The sequence below is a fragment of the Electrona antarctica genome (genome assembly GCF_951216825.1).
Source record: "Electrona antarctica genome assembly, chromosome: 9".
NCBI classification, from domain to species: Eukaryota; Metazoa; Chordata; class Actinopteri; order Myctophiformes; family Myctophidae; genus Electrona; species Electrona antarctica.
The window spans coordinates 15,724,099-15,743,724 of NC_136790.1; the positions used below are offsets into that span (position 1 = coordinate 15,724,099).

The following is a 19,626-nucleotide window of genomic DNA, read 5'->3' on the forward strand; positions in this document are numbered from 1 at the left end:
AGCTAAGTACTGACCCATTTTGTTCCTTCCACACGATACGTCCAACCGGGGAAAGTCCCCCCCTGACTTTCCCCGGTTGGGCGTATCGTATGGAAGGAACAAGTTATTCCAACCAGTTCCTTTGCCCTCCATCTGGCCAGGGGGACGCAGTATCGAGACCAGGATTACTGCATGTTTTTTGTGAGGGTACTACCTACCCTAGGGGACACGGGGAGAACATGCAAACTACACACATTACCGTTTTAGCTCAAACATTTGTTTTTGTGCCTCAAGGCTCAGTTGAAGCTGTGAAATGACAGGAGTATGACAAACATTTTTAACAATGACCTGTATTTTTTTTGACTGTATAACAACTGACTGTATAAAACAGAATTTAAAAATGAAAAACCCCACAAAACAAAACAAAATCATTTTGATCTCCTCAGCGGTCTTCTCTTAGAGTCTTGCACTTGCGTTTGAGGGGGATGAGAGGGTCAGCGGCATCTTCCTCTCTGGAGCAAGAAGCCCTCTTTCGGGTCATCATGTTTCTGAAAGGAAATAAACACAGTTGAGAATACTTTTTTTAAATTCCCCCACTGACTCATGTTGATACTGTAATTTATCTCAGTACATTTCTATTCTGCTCCATTACCCACCAGGTCTCAACTGTGGTTTTGTGAATGTATACAGTATGTCAGGCACACAGAATTCACACGACAAAATAAATAAATAAGATTATCCCTCGATTTTGCAACCCATTTGTTCACCCAGTGTCAATTATCTAATGTGCGTGGAAAGAACACGTTATTCCGACCTACCTACCCTAGAGGACACGGGGAGAACATGCAAACGCCACACAGAAAGGGCCTTTCGCCAACCCCGCCTCGGGGCACTGATGGATGAGGAGCGAACACGCCCCCAGCGCCCCCAGCGGGAATCGAACCCAGGGCCTTCTAGCTGTGAGACGACAGCACTACCGACTGTGCCACTGTGCCCCCCCCCCCATCCACGACAGACAAACTTGAACCCCCCAGAGTTTGGTTCTTGCCGATATGATGTGCAAATTGTGCATCGATCATATTCACTTAGTTGGCCTAACTGACTAGCACTGTCCAGTCACACCCCCAAAGAAGTGTCAGTGCCACAAAACTACTTGCTGGCTGTGTTAAATATTGGTACTGGTCATTCTGAAATTGATAACCACGTGAAATAAATCGCAGAAACATGCTTATTTCAGCCGTCTAATGAAGATGAAATGCATTTTAAATGAATTAATACTTGAATTCTGTAGGTGTGCAATTTAAAATGTATATTTCCCAAATCTCCTTGAAGTTGCCCATTTCTCTCTTTCCTCTTGGCGGTTAATAGCAGACCAGGTGGTAATCCCAAGGAGTCACATGAAGGATTTGAGAGGAAGGAGAAAAAAGAAAAAGAAAAAGAAAGAAAAACTTTCCAGTGTAATTAAAAAAGAAAAATAAGCCGTTTACAGGTTGCAAATCTGCCAAACTGACTTTTCACTATGCATTATTCCAGGTGGATGAACTCCAACAGAGATATGAGAAAACGAGTACAAATGAATACAAATCCCCCTTTGGGGCTCTGTGTAGCCACCAGTCAAGTCATACAGTCAACAGTAATATTCATAGCCCCCCTGTGTGACTGCAAGCGCCTCCAAGCACTCTCAATCTGGGGGCCTTGTTTTGGGCATGTTTTAAAGGCAAAAATGTTCCAAAATAGCAGCTCACAGGGTTATTCAGGGTTAGCTCACAATGCGTTACTTGCACCGTGACGTGTTGTGAGCTTGTAGATAGGCTGTTTTGACTATTCATCATCGTACGACTAGGGCTTAAATTGGTAATGAAATCAAAAGAACTAGCCATGAAGCCCATGGGGCAGGAACTAGCCTATCTCCTGTTTCTGTAGCTTTCAGCTTGATGTACAAGAAGTACACCCCCTGGACATGACGCAGGGACTTGCCCCCAATCCAACTTTTGATGCTGAGAGCCAGACAGGGAGGCACTGGGTCCCATTTTTCGGAGTCTTTGGTGTGACCCGGCCGGAGATCGAACCCCGACCTCCCAGTCCCAGGACAGACACCCTCTACAAGGCCACTGAGCTGGTAAAAAGAACTAAACTAAAATAACTAAACTGGCCGTAGTAGAACTCCATTCTTATGCAGCTCATGCAACATAGGGGTTGGGTTTGTTGGCATTTTGTTTTGGAGCATCTATTTATAGAATAATTATGACAAGGGGGAAGAAAGCCTCCCAAATATTACAATGGAAGCTCTCCATCAAAAAGACTAAATTATTCCTCAAGCGTATTATTCATTCATCACACAATATTGTTTTAAGTGAAACATTAATTAATATGCTATCCTGCTGGGCGTCTGGAGGGCCAGTTTTTAGTACATCATAAGTCATTTACTGTGATCATAGAAAGTCAAAGTCATTTCCTAGATCATTAGGAACCAACTATGAGGTTTCAGTGCTAAAACTACAAAAGTGCGCTCCTCAAAGCGTAGATCTCTGCCAGGACGGGTTGCCTATCCAGGGCTGTGTCACTCACGGGGTACACTAGTGATCGAGGACACAAAGAAGCAGCGGTTGGAAATAATGTACAAACGACATAGAGTGCAACTTTGCGCACTTGTGGCGACCCCTTTGGGCAGAAGTGAAAGCGCTTTCGGAAGGTGCGCTCGCCGCTCTATAGAGTGTCGCAGTCCCGCCCCCTTTCATGACGACGCCAGGCCCAGGAAATAGTTCCCAATGCATTTTTCCCATAGACATTTCAAAACTTATTTATTTAAAGACCTTAAAAGCGTCGTACAAAGCCAACTCGAGTCGTGACAAATCATGACAACAAACACGATATTTTGGACCAAACAAATAATTACAAAGAAGAAAAACAAAAAAAGTGTTAATTAGAAAAAAGTGCCGTTTTCTTCTTTCTAATTATTTGTTCAGCCCGAAAAATTGTGTTTGTTGTCATGATTTGTCACGACTCGAGTTGGCTTTGTCCGCGGCGTAACCGTCTTTAAATAAATACTTTCTGAAAAGTCTATGAGGAAAATTAACAGGGATTTCTTTTCCCCGGGTCTCACGAGGGGGCGGGACTGCGACGCTCTATAGAGGCCCTGTTGTCGTTCTCCACCTCGTTGCAAGTAGCCTGATTATCAGACTGTAGCTTTCTTGAAGCTTCAGTCTGACATTGTCTCCTGTCTGAGCGATTTCAAGGGGGAGGGGATTAGAATTTCCCTCAACCAGTAGCCATTGGTGTTGTTTTCCCCTCCTTCCTCTGTGTGTTGCGCTGCGTGATGACGCTGAAAACGGGACTCGGCGCTGATTGGTTCATGTTCGTTAGACCCACCCCCACCACCGATTCTCATTGGATAATACATTTTTGTACCGAAGAAATTATAGGTTCACAGTAAATGGTAAATGGTGCATTTATATAGCGCCTTTATCCAAGGCGCTTTACATAGTGCATTACATTCACCCATTCACACACACATTCATACACCGATTGCGGCGGAAGCCATGCAAGGTACCAACCAGCACATCGGGAGCAATTTGGGGTTGAGTGTCTTGCCAAGGACACTTCGACATGTAGACAGGAGGAGCCGGGATTCGAACCGCCGACCCATGGATCATTGGACGACCAGCTCTACCTCTTGAGCCACAGTCGCCCTACAGTGCAACACCAGACCAAGAGACACAGTCCACTCAGAGAGTGGGCGGGGTCTTTGGGCTGGATCCAGGCTACGTTGCAAGGACGTTTCAAGGAACATGTGTAGCCTTTATGCTGTACATGCTGTGGGCCTTTTGGGTCAGTGTTTTAGACATAATAATAATAATAATAATAATACACTTCATTTATAAAATTTATAAAATTTTCAAAACAAGAGTTACAAAGTGCTTTACAGTGGAATATAGAAATGCAGTACACCAGCTTAAGGGACACTTGGGTGGAATATAACAACAATAAATCGTTAATGCAGTACACAGAAGCAGTACAATAAAATAATATCACATAGTAAAAACAATAAAATAAATCTAGGGGAAAGCCTGTGTGTACAGGTGGGTTTTTAAACGGTGATTTAAAAAGGAGCCACTGAGGTTGCATCCCTCAGATTCTGGGGTATAGGGTGTTCCACAGATATGGTGCCCTGGCTGCGAAGGCCTTTGTTTTCATGGGAGTCAGGAGACCCCCCTCCCCAACGATCTGAGGGTACGCGGTGGGTTGTACGGCTTAAGCATGGCCTCAGATAGGTAGGGGCCAGGCCTTGTATGATAACGCTAGTCTTCATGTACAGTAGGGCATTAAGCAACTAGTCAGCAACTAGTGGATTTACTAGTCGACTAGTAAATCCACTAGTCGACCTTGTTGGTACTAGTTGACTAGTTGATAAGAAAAGTAAAAAAAAAGTTTATTTTTTTCCCCCGATTTTCCTAAAAAAAAACAAAAACATAATAGGTGGTTAAACAACTAGTCGACTAGTAAACTAGGCAACTAGTCAACTAGTAAAAATGACTAGAAGTGAATGCCCTAATGTACAGGTAATATACTTTTGATTTGTGTTTAGACCACACACCCAAACATTGTTTGTGCCCATCATGTTCTTGACTTGCCTGGAACCTACAGTTAAGTCTATAACACAAACTTCACAAAGTCCTGTCTGTCTCCATGTCCTGACAGACAGCCAATAAGGTTCCATATGGTGAAACTCCTGAGCCAGCTATAGATAGTTCAGTACACTGGGTAAGTGTCTTGCCTTTTCAGCACGGAAAAAATGCTTTGGTGGACGCAACGGGTCAGCATCATTATTACGACGGCGCGTTAGTCCGACTTGCCCAATTATAACTCTGTCCCTTTCAAAATTTCGAGCGGATCCCGGCCGGACACAGCGCCTTATTGAGAGCATCACGTGTTACCATTTCATCTACTGGTTCCCCCTCCCTCAATGTTAACCCATTTTGACCTGAGATCAGATTCTAAAAATGTCTTCTACATCCTGACAGTTTTCTGAAAAAGCTATGTTTCTATGTCAGTCGTTCTTCGATTTTTCAAAAATAGCAGACCTACAAGCTCGTAGCGCGCCACTCGGTGGCGCGCTATGAGCTTGTAGATCTGCTATTTTTCAATAGCTAAAGCATAACATAATGCTAACACCGAACTCGCCATTCAAACCATGTAAAGACTTGCACTAAAGTCTGTGGTGTGCTCTCAGATGAAGCCTAGTCTCATTCTATGAGGTTGATGTTCAGAAGCAGCACCTATCTTGGCACGCCCATGCATAAAACTTGAAAGGTTACACTACAGTTTACATGGAAATGAAATGTGCTTCAGAAAGGACCATCATTTTTCAAAACAAATGCAAGGCAGTCACATAAGACATTGGATATAATTCAAAGGAACTTGTAATAAGCCAAATGAGTTTAGCTTTAGCTAATTCCGCCTCAGCTGTATCATCATTAAATCCTCTTGAGTGAATGCCACCCTCTGCGAGTTACAAAAGGAGAAGCAGAAAATATTACAAGGCCTTGAGTTCATACCCATGCCATTACTTTGCCCATAAATTCAGCAATTATTTAGTACTCAGTGGGGAGTTGGGACAAGTCCGTAGAATTCATGGATGGATATGGGAAAGGAAATAAGCCAGCAGTGGAAGGGGTTCCAGGGGATCCTCAGCAAGAGAGTTAACCCATTTTTGAGGCGGGAACCCCTTTTGGTGTTTTAAGCATTATGTTATACTTTAGCTATTGAAAAATAGCAGATCAACAAGCTCATAGCGCGGCACCGAGTGCCGCGCTACGAGCTTGTAGGTCTGCTATTTTTGAAAAATCGTGAAAATGTGGTGCAAATCTTTGAATATATATTAATTCAGAGCAAACGTTTTTAACTCAAATCTTTACTTCTGGGGGGGTCCCTGGAACAACATATTTTCAGATGGGGGTCGGAGGCCAAATACATATATAATTTTGGGGGTCCTTGACATGAAAATGTTTGAGAACGACTGAAGTTTTTCAGAAATCTTCAGTTGTCAGGATTTAGAAAACATTTGTAGAATCGTCCTCAGATCTAAATGGGTTAAAATAGCATCAAAATCTGTTGGACCAATTTAACCCTACTTTGTGCTTCAGCAGCGATTCAAAATAGCCGATTTGCAAACTGTTATTTTGTGATTGATTTGACATTTTGAACAATCATGAAATTGGAATAATGGTGCCATTTGGTAACACAGATTGTCTGTTATGAGGGCCCTGGCAACAAAACCCTTACAGATGGGGGTCCTATGATCCTATCCATGGTCAAATACACAATCAAGTTGGCAGTCCTTGACGTGAAAGTCAATAAACGGTGCTAATGTTCTTTGCATTGAAGTGTCAGACTAGAGCAGAGTGGGGAGCGCGGCGGCGTCGGGACAGATGGAGACACCCCGGTGTGAGGCAGCGGCGGCGGCTCAAGTGTCTCACTAGTGTTAAGTTATGGCACCATTTCACATGAACTGACAAACACCGGGCGAGCTCTTGAGGTTCTTGGCCCTGTGTACGACACTCTCACAGGGAGAGGCACGCAGCGTTTGATGGAGGCCGAGGAGGAGGAAAGAGGGGAATGGAATTACTTTGCTCTGACAGGGAGGAGGAAAAACTTCTCTCTCTCTCTCTCTCCTCTGAAGGAAATGCTCAGATAACAGAACTCCCCCAGGAGTGAGAGGGGGGCCCCACGAACCTCAGTTGCCTTCCTTGCATGTGGAACTATTTAGGTCTCAACATGAAGGCTTTCTAGAGTTGTTTACCCTACAGACATGTTACCCTGCAGTCAATGACTTAAGTCCTGTGCCATGCTATCTCGACGGGGTGAATAGTAAAAACAAAATTCCACTGCTGGAATTTCTACACATGAGAAATCCACATGAAACAAAAAGGTAAAGATGTGCCCTGTGTACTGTACCACGTAAAAAGTCAGAGCTTTCTGTAGCCAAATTCCTCGCCGTGTTAAGAGAAAAAGCTCGAGGATAGAAGCAGTTTGTGTTTGCTGTTGGCCAAATTTCCTTTCACACTCATCACAAGACAATAAAATCATCTCCCGCCACCCTTTTGAGTCAACACGACATTCCAAGGTTCCAGCACTAAAGGGATATGAATAGCTATATGGAAAATGTGTTGTGTGGAACTATGAGACATTTAGGAATAAACAGTGGCCGGTTTTGAATTTACCAAAAGGTCATAATGACATTGACGGAGTGGAGCCTTGGATCTTCTGCAAGCACCACGATGGAGAAGAAATACAGTGACCTTAGGCAGACACACTGCACTGGCCATTATGTTTTATCATGTTCCCACTTGCCTTTCACTCAACCGAACCTTGAAGCAAATGCTTCCATGAGCATCCTTTGATTTGATCGCATCTGTCTTTGGAGGATGTCAGCTGTCAAAACATGTATAGGGAGCCTATAGAGCGTCGCAGTCCCCTTTCATGGCAACGACTGGGGCGACTGTGGCTCAAGAGGTAGAGCAGGTCGTCCAATGATCCATGGGTCGGCGGTTCGAATCCCGGCTCCTCCTGTCTACATGTCGAAGTGTCCTTGGGCAAGACACTGAACCCCAAATTGCTCCCGATGTGCTGGTTGGTACCTTGCATGGCTTCCGCCGCAATCGGTGTATGAATGTGTGTGTGAATGGGTGAATGTAATGCACAATCTATGTAAAGCGCCTTGGATAAAGGCGCTATATAAATGCACCATTTACCATTTACCATTTACCAACGCAAGGCCCAGGAAATAATTCCCAATGCATTTTTCCCATAGACATTTCAAAACGTATTTATATAAAGACCTTATAAGCGTTGTACAAAGCCAACTCGAGTCGTGACAAATCATGACAACAAACAATATTTTGGACCAAACAAGGCAGCTTCATCATGACTACCCATGGCAGTTTACTGAAGAGCTTAAAACCTGTGAAGTGTTATTTTAAGTGTATGAAACTGGCTACAGTTAAAAAAACAACAAAAAAACAACACCATCTCAAGTGGTACCAGGGACAGTGGTTTGCAAACATTTTCATGTTTTTCAGGCAAGTGGTGCATTTATATAGCACTTTTGCCCAATACAAGGCGCTTTCATAGAACCATGCAAGGCACCAACCTGCACATCGGGAGCAATTAGGGGTTCAGAGTCTTGCTCAAGGACACTTCAACACCAAGGCTCGACGAGAACGTTGTTCATAGAAAACGGTAAACTAAAGTATGTTTGCTGGGGTCCCTTTAGACGAGAACGGCGTTTTCGGGAGAATGCAACAAAGTGAAAACACCTTCCAAAGTGGAAATCTTTGAAAATGCCCGTATCCTCCCGTCTTCATGTAAACGGGCAAAACTATGAATCCGCAAAACCTGTGACAATCATGGCTCACGTGGGCTCACAACGCATATGTTTATTACATTGAAGCAGAGCCGTAGGTGATATTTGGAGTTCCTAGAATGAGCAAACGCTCCCTCGCCCCCTCCCTCGATTATTGGGACGTCGGACTAAGTAACGCTACGCACCCATTTAAATGTATTTTGCCAGGGACCCCCCCCCCCCCGTTTGAAAAGATGCTGTGCCAGGGAGAGAAATAACTGATAACAAAACATTACAGATCTACAAGCAGATCTCCCAACGTGTCGTAACTCGTTTGTAGATCTCAAAAATAAAACAGGCCTTCCTTAAAGGTATATTCAGTAATTTGACTTAATTCAAATATCACTTATTTTTTCTTTTTTTCTGGATAATCCTCCCTACTATAGAGTGTGCTGACCATATAAGGAGTTCCTCCCTGTCCCCAGTGAGCCCCTGGGGCTAGTTTCAGTTTTGGTGGCGGGTGGCAAAACCTTCATCCAATCAGGATGAGAGGGGCCTTCCTCCAATCATGATCGAGTGGGGGCGGGCCTTGGTACACATGCTGACGGCCTGTTGCACTTCCCCCCACTGTAGAGCGTGCATGTGCACATTTTGTTACCGGGGCGGACTGGGTGGTTTTCCAAATCACCCAAATCACTGAATGCTCCATTAAGCATTTAAACTGTTGCTCATTTTGCCTCACATTTGACCTCACTTCGAGACCAGTGGTCTTGGAGACTTAATATTCATGTTTCAAAGACTAGGGTACAGTATTCAATTTAAAACCGACGTCATGCCCAGGAAGTAGGCCTGCCTGTGTATATATTATAACAGCCTGTGTTTGTATTGTTCGATTGTGGCTGCCAGGACACACTCCAGTGCTTCTTATCAACAGCCGTGACGTCATCTACCCCAGCAGTCAAAGGGCCTGATTGAACCATTCAATCCAATTGACGGAGAGCTCCAAACTACAGCCACTACGATAATAATAACAACTGTGCAGAATCAATTTCCACCACTCTGGTCACACGTACAGTATACAGGAAAACATTGTGTTCCTGTCATCAGAGGACCCGCCAGCCGCCAGGGCGCTGTCATGACAGGTGGGGAGAGAGAGAAAAAAACCGGTGACAAGTCAATAAGTCATGGCCAACAGCACATTGGAGGAGATATTCATGATGGAGAACCCAGCTGTGTAAAGAGCTACTTTGTCCCTCTGTCAAAAACAAATTAAAGCTACACCTAGACTTAAATTGAAACTGTGACAATAGTAGCCTCGATTCTCTTCCTTCTCACAGACGTCTGACAGACAAACATAATGGTTCAGTGCACTTACTGGCCGAGTCCAATATTTGTCCTAAAGTAAATTGTCTAACACGTTTTCCTACCATTTTCTACAACTAGATAATTATATACTGTCTGGTTGGAAATTGTAGCACTCTTACCGATGTATTTGTCCTCCATGTTAAGGTGCTTTTACTATATATATTGGAGTGTAAAAGTATGAACATTTTTGTATAGTAATTACAGTACCTGTATAATAATGTAAGACGCGCGGACGCGGAAAGCGAACGCAGCTCGTAAATTGCAATAACAACAATTAGAATAAATTACGTACTTTAAGGTTTTTTTAAAGTTATTATTATTATTTATTTTAAGATACGTTTTTTTTTAAGTTAAGTTTTTTTAAGTTAAGTTGTTTGTGTGTGTGTGTGTGTGTGTGTGTGTGTGTGTGTGTGTGTGTGTGTGTGTGTGTGTGTGATACAGCTGTGCCCTCTGGTGGCGGGCGGGCGGTGTTGCAGCGTGACACACAGACAGACAGACAGACTCTCATAGTTAGTGCTCACTGCGTTCGCAATCAATATTTGTTTATTCAATCATATTTGTTTATTTCTGAGGTCCTAATAACTTGACCAGGGTTTTGGATTTGCACACTCTGAGTTAAAGGGACCTTGCAAATGAATCAATTGAGAAATAGGGATGCACGGTTAAATCGGTAATTGGCCATAAAAATGTCATATAGGTATCGGAATGGTCCCAAAATAGTAGAGATTATTTAATCGGTTTTTACCAGCAAAAAAAAGAAAGAAAAAAGGAAAATAATTCCACATTTAATGTGTGTACTGTACTCATCTCATTCAGTAGTCATTCAGTTGTGAAAACAGACACTTGGAAAAGAGTATAGGCTATTTATTGTTTGATTGGATACTTTATTAACAGGCTTTGGGCTAAGCTCCTATAGGGCAAAGGCTTGTTTCCATTGTGGTCCTCTGTATAATATCGGAATCGGTCAGAATCGGTATCGGCAGATATGACCCTGCAAATAATCGGAGATCGGATATCGGCCATAATTTGATAATCGTGCACCCCTATCGAGCGTCGCAGTCCCGCCCCCTTTCATGAAGACGCCAGGCCCAGGAAATTAATCCCAATGCATTTTTCTCAGACATTTCAAAAAGTATTTATTTAAAGACCTTTTAAGCATCGTACGAAGCCAACTCGAGTCGTGACAAATCATGACAACAAACAAATAATTACAAAGAAGAAAATCAATAAAAAAAGTCTTTTTTTTCTACTTTCTAATTCTTTGTTTGGCCCAAAACATTGTGTTTATTGACAAGAGTTGGCTTTGTCCGCGGCGTAAACGTCTTTAAATAAATACTTTCTGAAAAGTCTATGAGGAAAATGAACAAGGATTTATTTTCCGGGTCTCTCGAGGGGGCGGGACTGCAACGCTCGATTGAGAACCACTAGTTGTTGGACTCAGTGACCACAGTGTCGTAGTAAATAAGTCTCATACATTTTCTGAACAAAACCTGGAGACTTGGCATTCAGTAATTGTGTCTTATGATAAAAAAACAAGAACACGCAAAAGCCAATGTTCCCAACAAGCCCATTGACATTTCGTTAACTGCAGTACTGTGAGCACCATCATTATTTGGAAGCGTCACATTGCAATGTATAAAAATCTAGGCGTTCAGTTCAGAGGCCATTGTCGATATGATGATTTGACATGCCGTGCGAGATACAGTACATAAACTAATTATAGAGTACGTTATGTGTTGTGATCCAGTGGGTCAATCTCTATAATCCATCGTTTGCAAGGGGTTGAGTTATGGCACGGTGTGTTAATGAGAGAGAAGACTGCAGACTGCAGGGAGAGTAGAGGGCTTTTCTGGGGTGGAGGAGGATGATGATGCATAAATACATATTCACACCAGATGTGTCAATTCATACAGAGCTGTCCGAGCTCACTGAACACATACTTTACTGTCTCTTCTAGATACTACAGCACTGTGGTCTATTAAACTAGAGGAATAAAAAAACAAGACGGCCGGGAGCTAATGGAGTCAGAAGTATGGCTATCGAGTTCTCAAATCGGTTCTCGTGAGCAGAAAGAATCAATAATAAGCAGACTTTAGAAAGTAACAGTTCAGTAAAGAACTTGGGGGTCATTATTGATTCTGAATTGAACTTTAATTCACACATTAATCATGTTACCAAGATTGACGTTTTTCACCTTCGAAATATTGCACGAATCAGAGCCTATTTGTCATTGGACGATGCAAAAACGCTGATCCACGCCTTTGTTTTTTTCTCGGCTTGATAACTAAAATGCACTTTTTTTCTGGACAGAAAAGAACTGATAGATTACAACTTGTCCGAAATGCGGCAGCCAGAGTTTTAACTAAAACTAAGATGAGAGAACATAAAGCTTCACTGCATTGGCTTCCGGTTGTTTTTAGGATTGATTTTAAAATGATTTTACTTGTTTATAAAGCTCGCAATGGCACCTTCCTACCTACATGACTGCCTGCCGAAATATGTCCCAAACCGCCCCTTAACCCTTAGAAGAGCAAAGACGACAATTTGCGTCAAGTAATTACATTCCGGACGAGAGCAATGACGCCAATTGGCGTCTTTCTCGTTTTTTATTAATCTAAACATATTAATATGCTCCGGAGCGCTGTTTAAATTCCTGAGCTTATATTTCAACTCCATTACCCAGAAAACCCGTGTCACGTGACACACGTGTATGCTTTCCTATTGGAAACCCAGCCCCCAGTGAACAGGGGGTTACTGAAAAACTTTGGGTCATCATTGTTCGGTGCGTAGATATTTACCTGCAAAAAGATTACCTTGAATTATCAAATATCGCCCCATTTTATCGGCAATTACCTTAGTAACATTAAATGGGATAGATTTGTGTATAAGAGTCATGACCCCCCTAGCCTGGGAAGTGAAAGGTGCTGAAAACACCTCCCCTCGCCATCTTTTCCTAATCCTAATATCCTCATTCAGTATCAAATGCGTTTCCTGGAGAAAGACAATACTCGAGTGGATATATTTTAACCTTCCCATCACCTGCTTAACCTTTTTGATTTTTTGTAAACCCCTACAATTCCATGAAGTGAATTTAACCTCCAATTCTCTAGCCATAATCACATATCTCAAATGACTTTTCTGAACCTGAATTTAGAGCAGTGCCTTCAACAAACAAATAAACACATAACATGAAAACAAAGGCTGCGACAGTGAGCCTGAAAAACAAAAACCCCAAAACCCCTGAGCCCATCGAGTAGGCTTGCCCCCCCCCCCCTGCTTCCCACTTCAAAAAGGTTAAAGACCACTCCACACAATGTGAGGAATGACCCAGCATCACCATTCGCCTCGTGATAAACTCTCCCTCCCCCAATATAAGTGAAAACAGAATTTAAACCATAGTATTAGACCTTGAGCAGAAAAACAAAAACAAAAAAAACCCGATGTTCAATCTTTTCCCTTCCCCCATCTCTCTTTTTTTTTTTTTTAAATATATAATATAATTATACTTTATTTTTTAATAAATTATTTTTTGTATAATAATACTGTATATACACATGCACATACACGCACATGCATGCATATACATACATGTGCACACACAACCCTTAGTAGTGAACTATCCAAAAACATAGTTTTCCTGGTTTTATTAAATCCCCCCCCCCCCCACCCATTGCCTTCTTTTAAATTTAGATTGTGTATTTAATGTAAAACGAAATATAAATGTGTACCAAAAGAGTACACTATTCTGCAATCTATCCCTTCAAAGTTGTGCCATGAAAGCCCTGTGGCAGGGGACACTACACAAAATGCTATACTATAAATCCGGGTGTAGTACCGGAGGGTACCAGCAGTGGTGCTCCCTCAAAATTAAGATGACCCTTAGGTCTGTACAATGATCCGGAACTGAAATACAAAACCGGGACCCAGATGCATCATGGGAAATTGAGTCCCGTGCCGAGACACGGTACTATAGTGTCAACATTTATCCCCAATTACTATAATAAGTACAAACCACACGATCTAGTTATAGGATAATAATAATATAAAGCTTCCCCAACCAAAAAAAAACATCAGCCTGAACCATAAACAAAGACGGGGAGAAAAAAAGAACCCCCACGGCCCCCAACATATTAGCCTTCAGCTAACAGTAGCTCCAAGATAACAACAAGCTAGCATATCATTCAAAACAAATCGAGACACCAAAACCAAAACATTTAACGTCATTCAGAGTACAACTCAGTATAAAATAATATCGCGTGCCGAGCACAACTATGATCTGAATATATCAAAATTATATCACGGTTTACTGTATAGGAAAAAAATACATTAAAGGGATATATAAAAAGTTCTGTGCCCCGTGTTGGTTTAGCTGCCTCGGGCTAGCTAGCTAGCCAGCCTACCTCACATCCTCACTTCTCCGCGGCTCCACTGCTGACTGCTCCAGACACGTCTTTTATTCGTCGAATAAAGTCATCCACGTCCGCTGGTTTGTCAAAGGACTGAGTTTTGTTTTTATATGTCACCAATAACCTAGCTGGAAACATTATTCCTTGACGTAGCCCAGGGATCTCTCGAAGTTTTTGTCGGACCGAGTCAAAAACTTTTTGCTGCTTGCGCACCTCATCGGTTAAATCGGGATAAAGTTTTATAGATGTATCCCCGTGCTTGATTTGGCCCTTGGTTCGAGCAGCCCTCATCACCTTCACCTTGTCTCTATTGTCCAGGAATTTCATGATGAGAGTCCTCGGAGGAGCGTTGTCTTCTCTTCTCGGCCCAATCCTGTGGGCCACTTCAATGGTTAGCTTCGACGTTAAGTCCAATGTTTTTACCAGCCACTGCTCGAGAAAGTCACAAGCATCAGAACCCTCTGTCTTCTCTGGCAAATTTACCAATCTCACATTGGATCTTCTGGACCTTGTTTCTCCGCTCAGAACCTTTAGCTCCATTTGCTTGTACTTCTTTTCCAGGTCCTGGACCTTAGCCTGTAAGCTAGCAACAATGTCCTCAGTGCCAGAGATGCGAGTCTCCGCACCCTTGACTCGTTCTTTGCAATCTCCGACCTCTTTCTTCATACCTTCAATCGCCGACATGACTGAATCTAACTTTTGTGAGAATTCGGATTTCATCTCCTTGATAGCCTCGAGAATAGAGCAACTTGCACTCTCTGAGCGACGGCCCGTGTCTTCCATCTCAGCTCCCGAGCTCTCAGCCCCAGCCATGTTGCTAGCATTAGCTTCCCCGCTTTCCTTGGACCCAGCAGAACCAAAGCTCAACTTGGCTTGGTTTTTGCCACCTCGTTTGGGCATTCTTTTGTTATTCATCATCAGGTTGCTTAAATAAAACTGCTCACTTTTCCATTAGTCTGTTTTTTTTGTTAAATAATTTGTAACAAGCTGCGGAGTTGAGAGACACACGTCCGTCTAGCTTGCCGCCATCTTGAAAAGCAGTGAACAGGGGGTTGGTTGACTCCTCCGAGGTGGGAACTGGAGGAAGAGTTTTTCAGCCAGGTTTGCAGTCACCGCAAAAAAAACAATCTGAAAAATGATCCATCCGTGTCCAGTGCTTCATATATACTCTAAGGTCCAGTGGCATTCTCCAGTCCCAGACCGTTGTCCGGGCTGCAACATCCACCCTCGCGGATTACACGTGTGCAATGTTTTTTCTTCTCCCCACCGGAGTTACCACCAAGGCTGATGCCTTCGCTAAAAGGTAATTTTATTGTATTTGAAAATGCCCTAATATGATGTCTAGTAAGACGATCCCTATATTTCGCCCGAGCCGACCTAGTGCTGATATCAGATAGATGTGGTAGAACCATATATGGATAGATCTAACTGGTTTAGTCATCGTGACAGGCAAATACAAATAGATGCTTGTATGTATAAGTAGTATCACGATAAAATAATATGGCGACGTTAGAATGAAACACCAATGAGTGATCGCGGGTAATGTAGCTAGCTGCCCAGGGTATATCCAGCACCATCGCGTCACCACATTCCACTGGCTGTTGGCTGGTACTGGCTATTTGCCGGGCCACAAGCCCGGGCAATAGCCAGTACCAATGTTGCTGGGTGATTGCGACGCAATGGTGCTGGATATACCCTGGGCAGCTAGCTACATTACCCGCGATCACTCATTGGTGTTTCATTCTAACGTCGCCATATTATTTTATCGTGATACTACTTATACAAGCATCTATTTGTATTTGTCATGCCACGACGGCCCACAAAGACACTGCACAATAAAATCATTTGATCGCTAGCAGCCGGGTAAAACACCATGTAATAGTAGCATGCACTGACTACAGCTAAAATGTTTATTTATTTTTATATATTTAGAACTGAGGAGGAGGATGAAGGAGGAGGAGGAGGATGAAGAGTCAAGACTGCGATGGTGTTCTCCGACACTGAACCGGATTCTTTTTTTTAATTTAGCCTACTCACACATAACCTGACTCCGCCAGATGGGGCAGCAGAGAGTACACTGTGTTCCCCCCTCCTGCTCCCATCTGGGAACTCTCAGGCAGACTTGATGCCCGGCCACAAAACGGCCTGGCCAATCAGCAGCAGCTTCTAGCAGCTTCTAGCAGCAGCTTCTAGCTTCTAGCTGCTGCTGATGATTGGCCAGGCTGTTTTTTTTCCTGGAAGCAGACAAGTCAAGCTTTCTCTGAAGGTCTTTCGTTGTCACACATTCACAACAGAGAATTTTCAATAAATCATTCAAAAACGGGATTATGCCATAGAGAAGTCTACCTACTATATAGAAATCCTTGAAACTCTCAAAGAGTTAAGGTCTTCCACTGCTGGCCTGCTTGCTGTGGCTAAAAAAAAAGACAACTAAAAAAACACGGTGAAGCAGCTTTCTGCTTCTACGGGCCGACGGCGTGGAACAAACTCCCACTATACCTTCGACAGGCAGACACTGTAGACATTTTTAAAGCACAGCTCAAGACCTACTTCTACACTCTTGCTTTTAATTGATCTTTTAACCCTGCAAGCCCCAGCGAATCAGCGATGCTTTTGGTCAACATCTATTTTAATTAATTACTTAATATCTTTTTCACCTAAACATCATCATTGATGTTCATTGTTTAGTCTTGCAATGCCATTGGTCATGATATTTGCATATAAATTAAATACCCCCCACAGAGGCAGAAATTCACACAACTTCAAAATCTCTGGACAAATCTTTAACACATTTTAACCTTTGACCTTTAACCCTGAAAAAAGTAAGCGAAATGCCTGTAATATATATTTGTTTGTGATCAATAGAATGTCTGGAACATGTACATTTATTATTGTGAAAGATATCCCCCAAATGTAAATTATAAATGTATTATTATTTTAATAATTATAAATGTGCATAAATTTATTTATTTTTTTACATAATTTCCTCTGCAAAGTCCTAGTAATACAAAGTAGTAGTAAGGTTGAGATATCTTTTTTGCAAGTAGAAATATATCCGGGTCTCGCTATTCCTTGTTATTCATGTCCTCACTGTATTGCATTACTGCTTTAATTTCAATGTTTTATGCCTTGCTTTTTTCTTTTATTTTTCTCCATTGCTCTGTAAAGCACTTTGAGCTGCATTTCATGTCATGAAAGGTGCTATACAAATAAAGATTTATTATTAAGCCATTTTGGACTGAGGTCGATAAAAAAAGGCTTCTAAATCCAAAAAAAAATCTGAAAAACCCATGTTTCCATGTCAGTGGTTCTCAAACATATTCATGTCAAGGACCCCCAGAATTATCTCTATTGGGCCACGGACCCCCATCTCAAAATATGTAGTTCCAGGGACCCCCCCAGAAGCAAATATTTTAGTTAAAAATGTTCGCTCTGAAATATATATTCAATGATTTGCGCCACATTTTAACGACTTTTCAAAAATAGCAGACCTACAAGCTCGTAGCGCGCCACTCAGTGGGGTGCTATGAGCTTGTAGATCTGCTATTTTTCAATAGCTAAATTATAACATAATGTTTAACACACCAAAAGGGGTTTCCGCCCACAATGGGTTAATGACAGCGTGGCTTCCATGTGGATCCTTGATATTATGATGCAAAGTTTCGGTTTCAGCCTAGTCAAATTTAAGTATAACAATATTGACCTAGCCTCGGTCCCAGCCTTACTCATTTGCGAAGAGAAAAGCCTGGTCACAGACTGACAATATAAGGCAGAGATTGTATAGCCGGAAATGTTGGCCCGGAATATCCGCCAGATGTATTTCCCCCAGATGCGATACCAATCACAACAATTGTTTCATTCACGGAGAAATGTAAACAGATTTGTAAAGCGTCAATGTCATTTCTTTGAGCGGTACTTCTGCCAAAAATCCCACAACTTCCGCCAAATTCCAGCAATGCACTCTACAGCGTAGGTCTTGCCCAACGTGATTATGTGAAATGTATTCAGGGATTGCTTTTCTTCCTTGGACTACTAACTGGCACTGTGCAATAGAAATTTGGCGCTGATCGGTCCAGTGGTTTTGGGAGATTGTCACGGACACAAAAACAAGACACATATAGACCCTGTATTGTTGGTAGGCCAGTCGAGCCAGTCGAGGTTGTGTTGCGTTCCTTTAAAGAAGCCCAGATCAATAGCATGCTTAGACTGGCGAAGAGCATCTCCTCTGGCCCCTTACATGTTTTAATTGATGAATATCAACTGTTGCCCTCCATGAGGCGGTTTAGAGTCCCAAAATATAAGAAAAACAGGCTAAAGAACTCTTTTGTACACCAGTCTGTTCTGCTTTTAAACCAAAATCGGTAAACCAAGAGGATATGTTCTATTGTTCTTGTTCCTGTCTGCTTCTGTGATGTGTGTCCTGTAATGCAGGGGTTCTCAACCCGTGGGTCGCGACCGCTCGAGGGGTCGCCAAATTATTTTAGGGGGTCCCCAAATTATTTTCACGGTTTTTCAATAATAGCAGACCTACAAGCTCGTAACGCGCCACTCGGTGGCGCGCTATGAGCTTGTAGATCTGCTATTTTTAAATAGCTAAATTATAACAATGCTTAAAACACCAAAAGGGGTTCCCGCCCAAAATGGTTTAAGGTTATTGTAGCAGTCAATTTATATTGGGGGTCGGGAGGGGGCGGGGCGGGGGTCCCGAGACATTGCCAAAGCATTTCCGGGGGTCCCCGGCCAAAAACGTTGAGAACCCCTGCTGTAATGTACCCTGTGTAATGTATTGTGTATGTCCTGTCTGTATCTTGAACAGTGACGTCATGGACGCAAAGCACATTTCAGTGAAAGCTGACAATAAAGTTGTATCGTATCGTACATCAAAACAATGTCTACACTACTCAGTTTGTTTTGCTTTTAACCCATTCAGGCCTGACGTCGAAATTTAAAAAAAAAAAGTTTTCTAAATCATGACAATTTTCGGAAAGATTTGAGGCACATTTTAACGATTTTTCAAAAATAGCAGACCTACAAGTTCATAGCGCGCCACTCGGTGGCGCGCTATGAGCTTGTAGATCTGCTATTTTTCAATAGCTAAATTATAACATAATGTTTAAAACACCAAAAGGGGTTCCCGCCCAAAATGGGTTAATGGTTAATGTGGTTAAACGCTAACGTGACATGGATGTGTTCCAGGTCTCAATGGATTAATTGAGTGTCAAAAATCTGTGGATAGCTGCATGCCTGTATGGACAAATTACAGTATTCTGTAATTATCTGCAAAGGCAATCAAATGCATGAGCAAAAAAGTGTTGGTTCTACAAGAAACCTTTCGTGTGTGTGCTGTACCTGTCCTGACTTCAGACATGGCCAGCTCAGCAAGAAAAACCTTGTGTTTTTCAGCAGAAAAAAATGTGAAATGTGGTTTTAATTCACTATTCATATACCATGAAGAAGGCAACCTGTTTGCCGAAACGTTGGAATAATAAAGTTTATAGCATCGTGACACATTTTTGGAACAACAATGCCTCAAAT

The 19,626-nt window shown here is 42.4% G+C and overlaps 1 protein-coding gene across 5 annotated transcripts in view; it reads right to left on the reverse strand.

The window, feature by feature from the left end:
• Window positions 1–348: 348 nt before the first annotated feature.
• The window catches only part of rad18 (RAD18 E3 ubiquitin protein ligase), a 98,912-nt gene continuing 79,634 nt past the window's right edge, over window positions 349–19,626 (reverse strand). For all 5 annotated transcript variants that reach the window (XM_079510073.1, XM_079510076.1, XM_079510075.1 and 2 more), the window contains one exon: window positions 349–527. In XM_079510073.1, coding sequence (XP_079366199.1) covers window positions 422–527 — 106 coding nt within the window. In that variant the 3' untranslated portion in view covers window positions 349–421. The remainder of the gene's footprint in view (window positions 528–19,626) is intronic.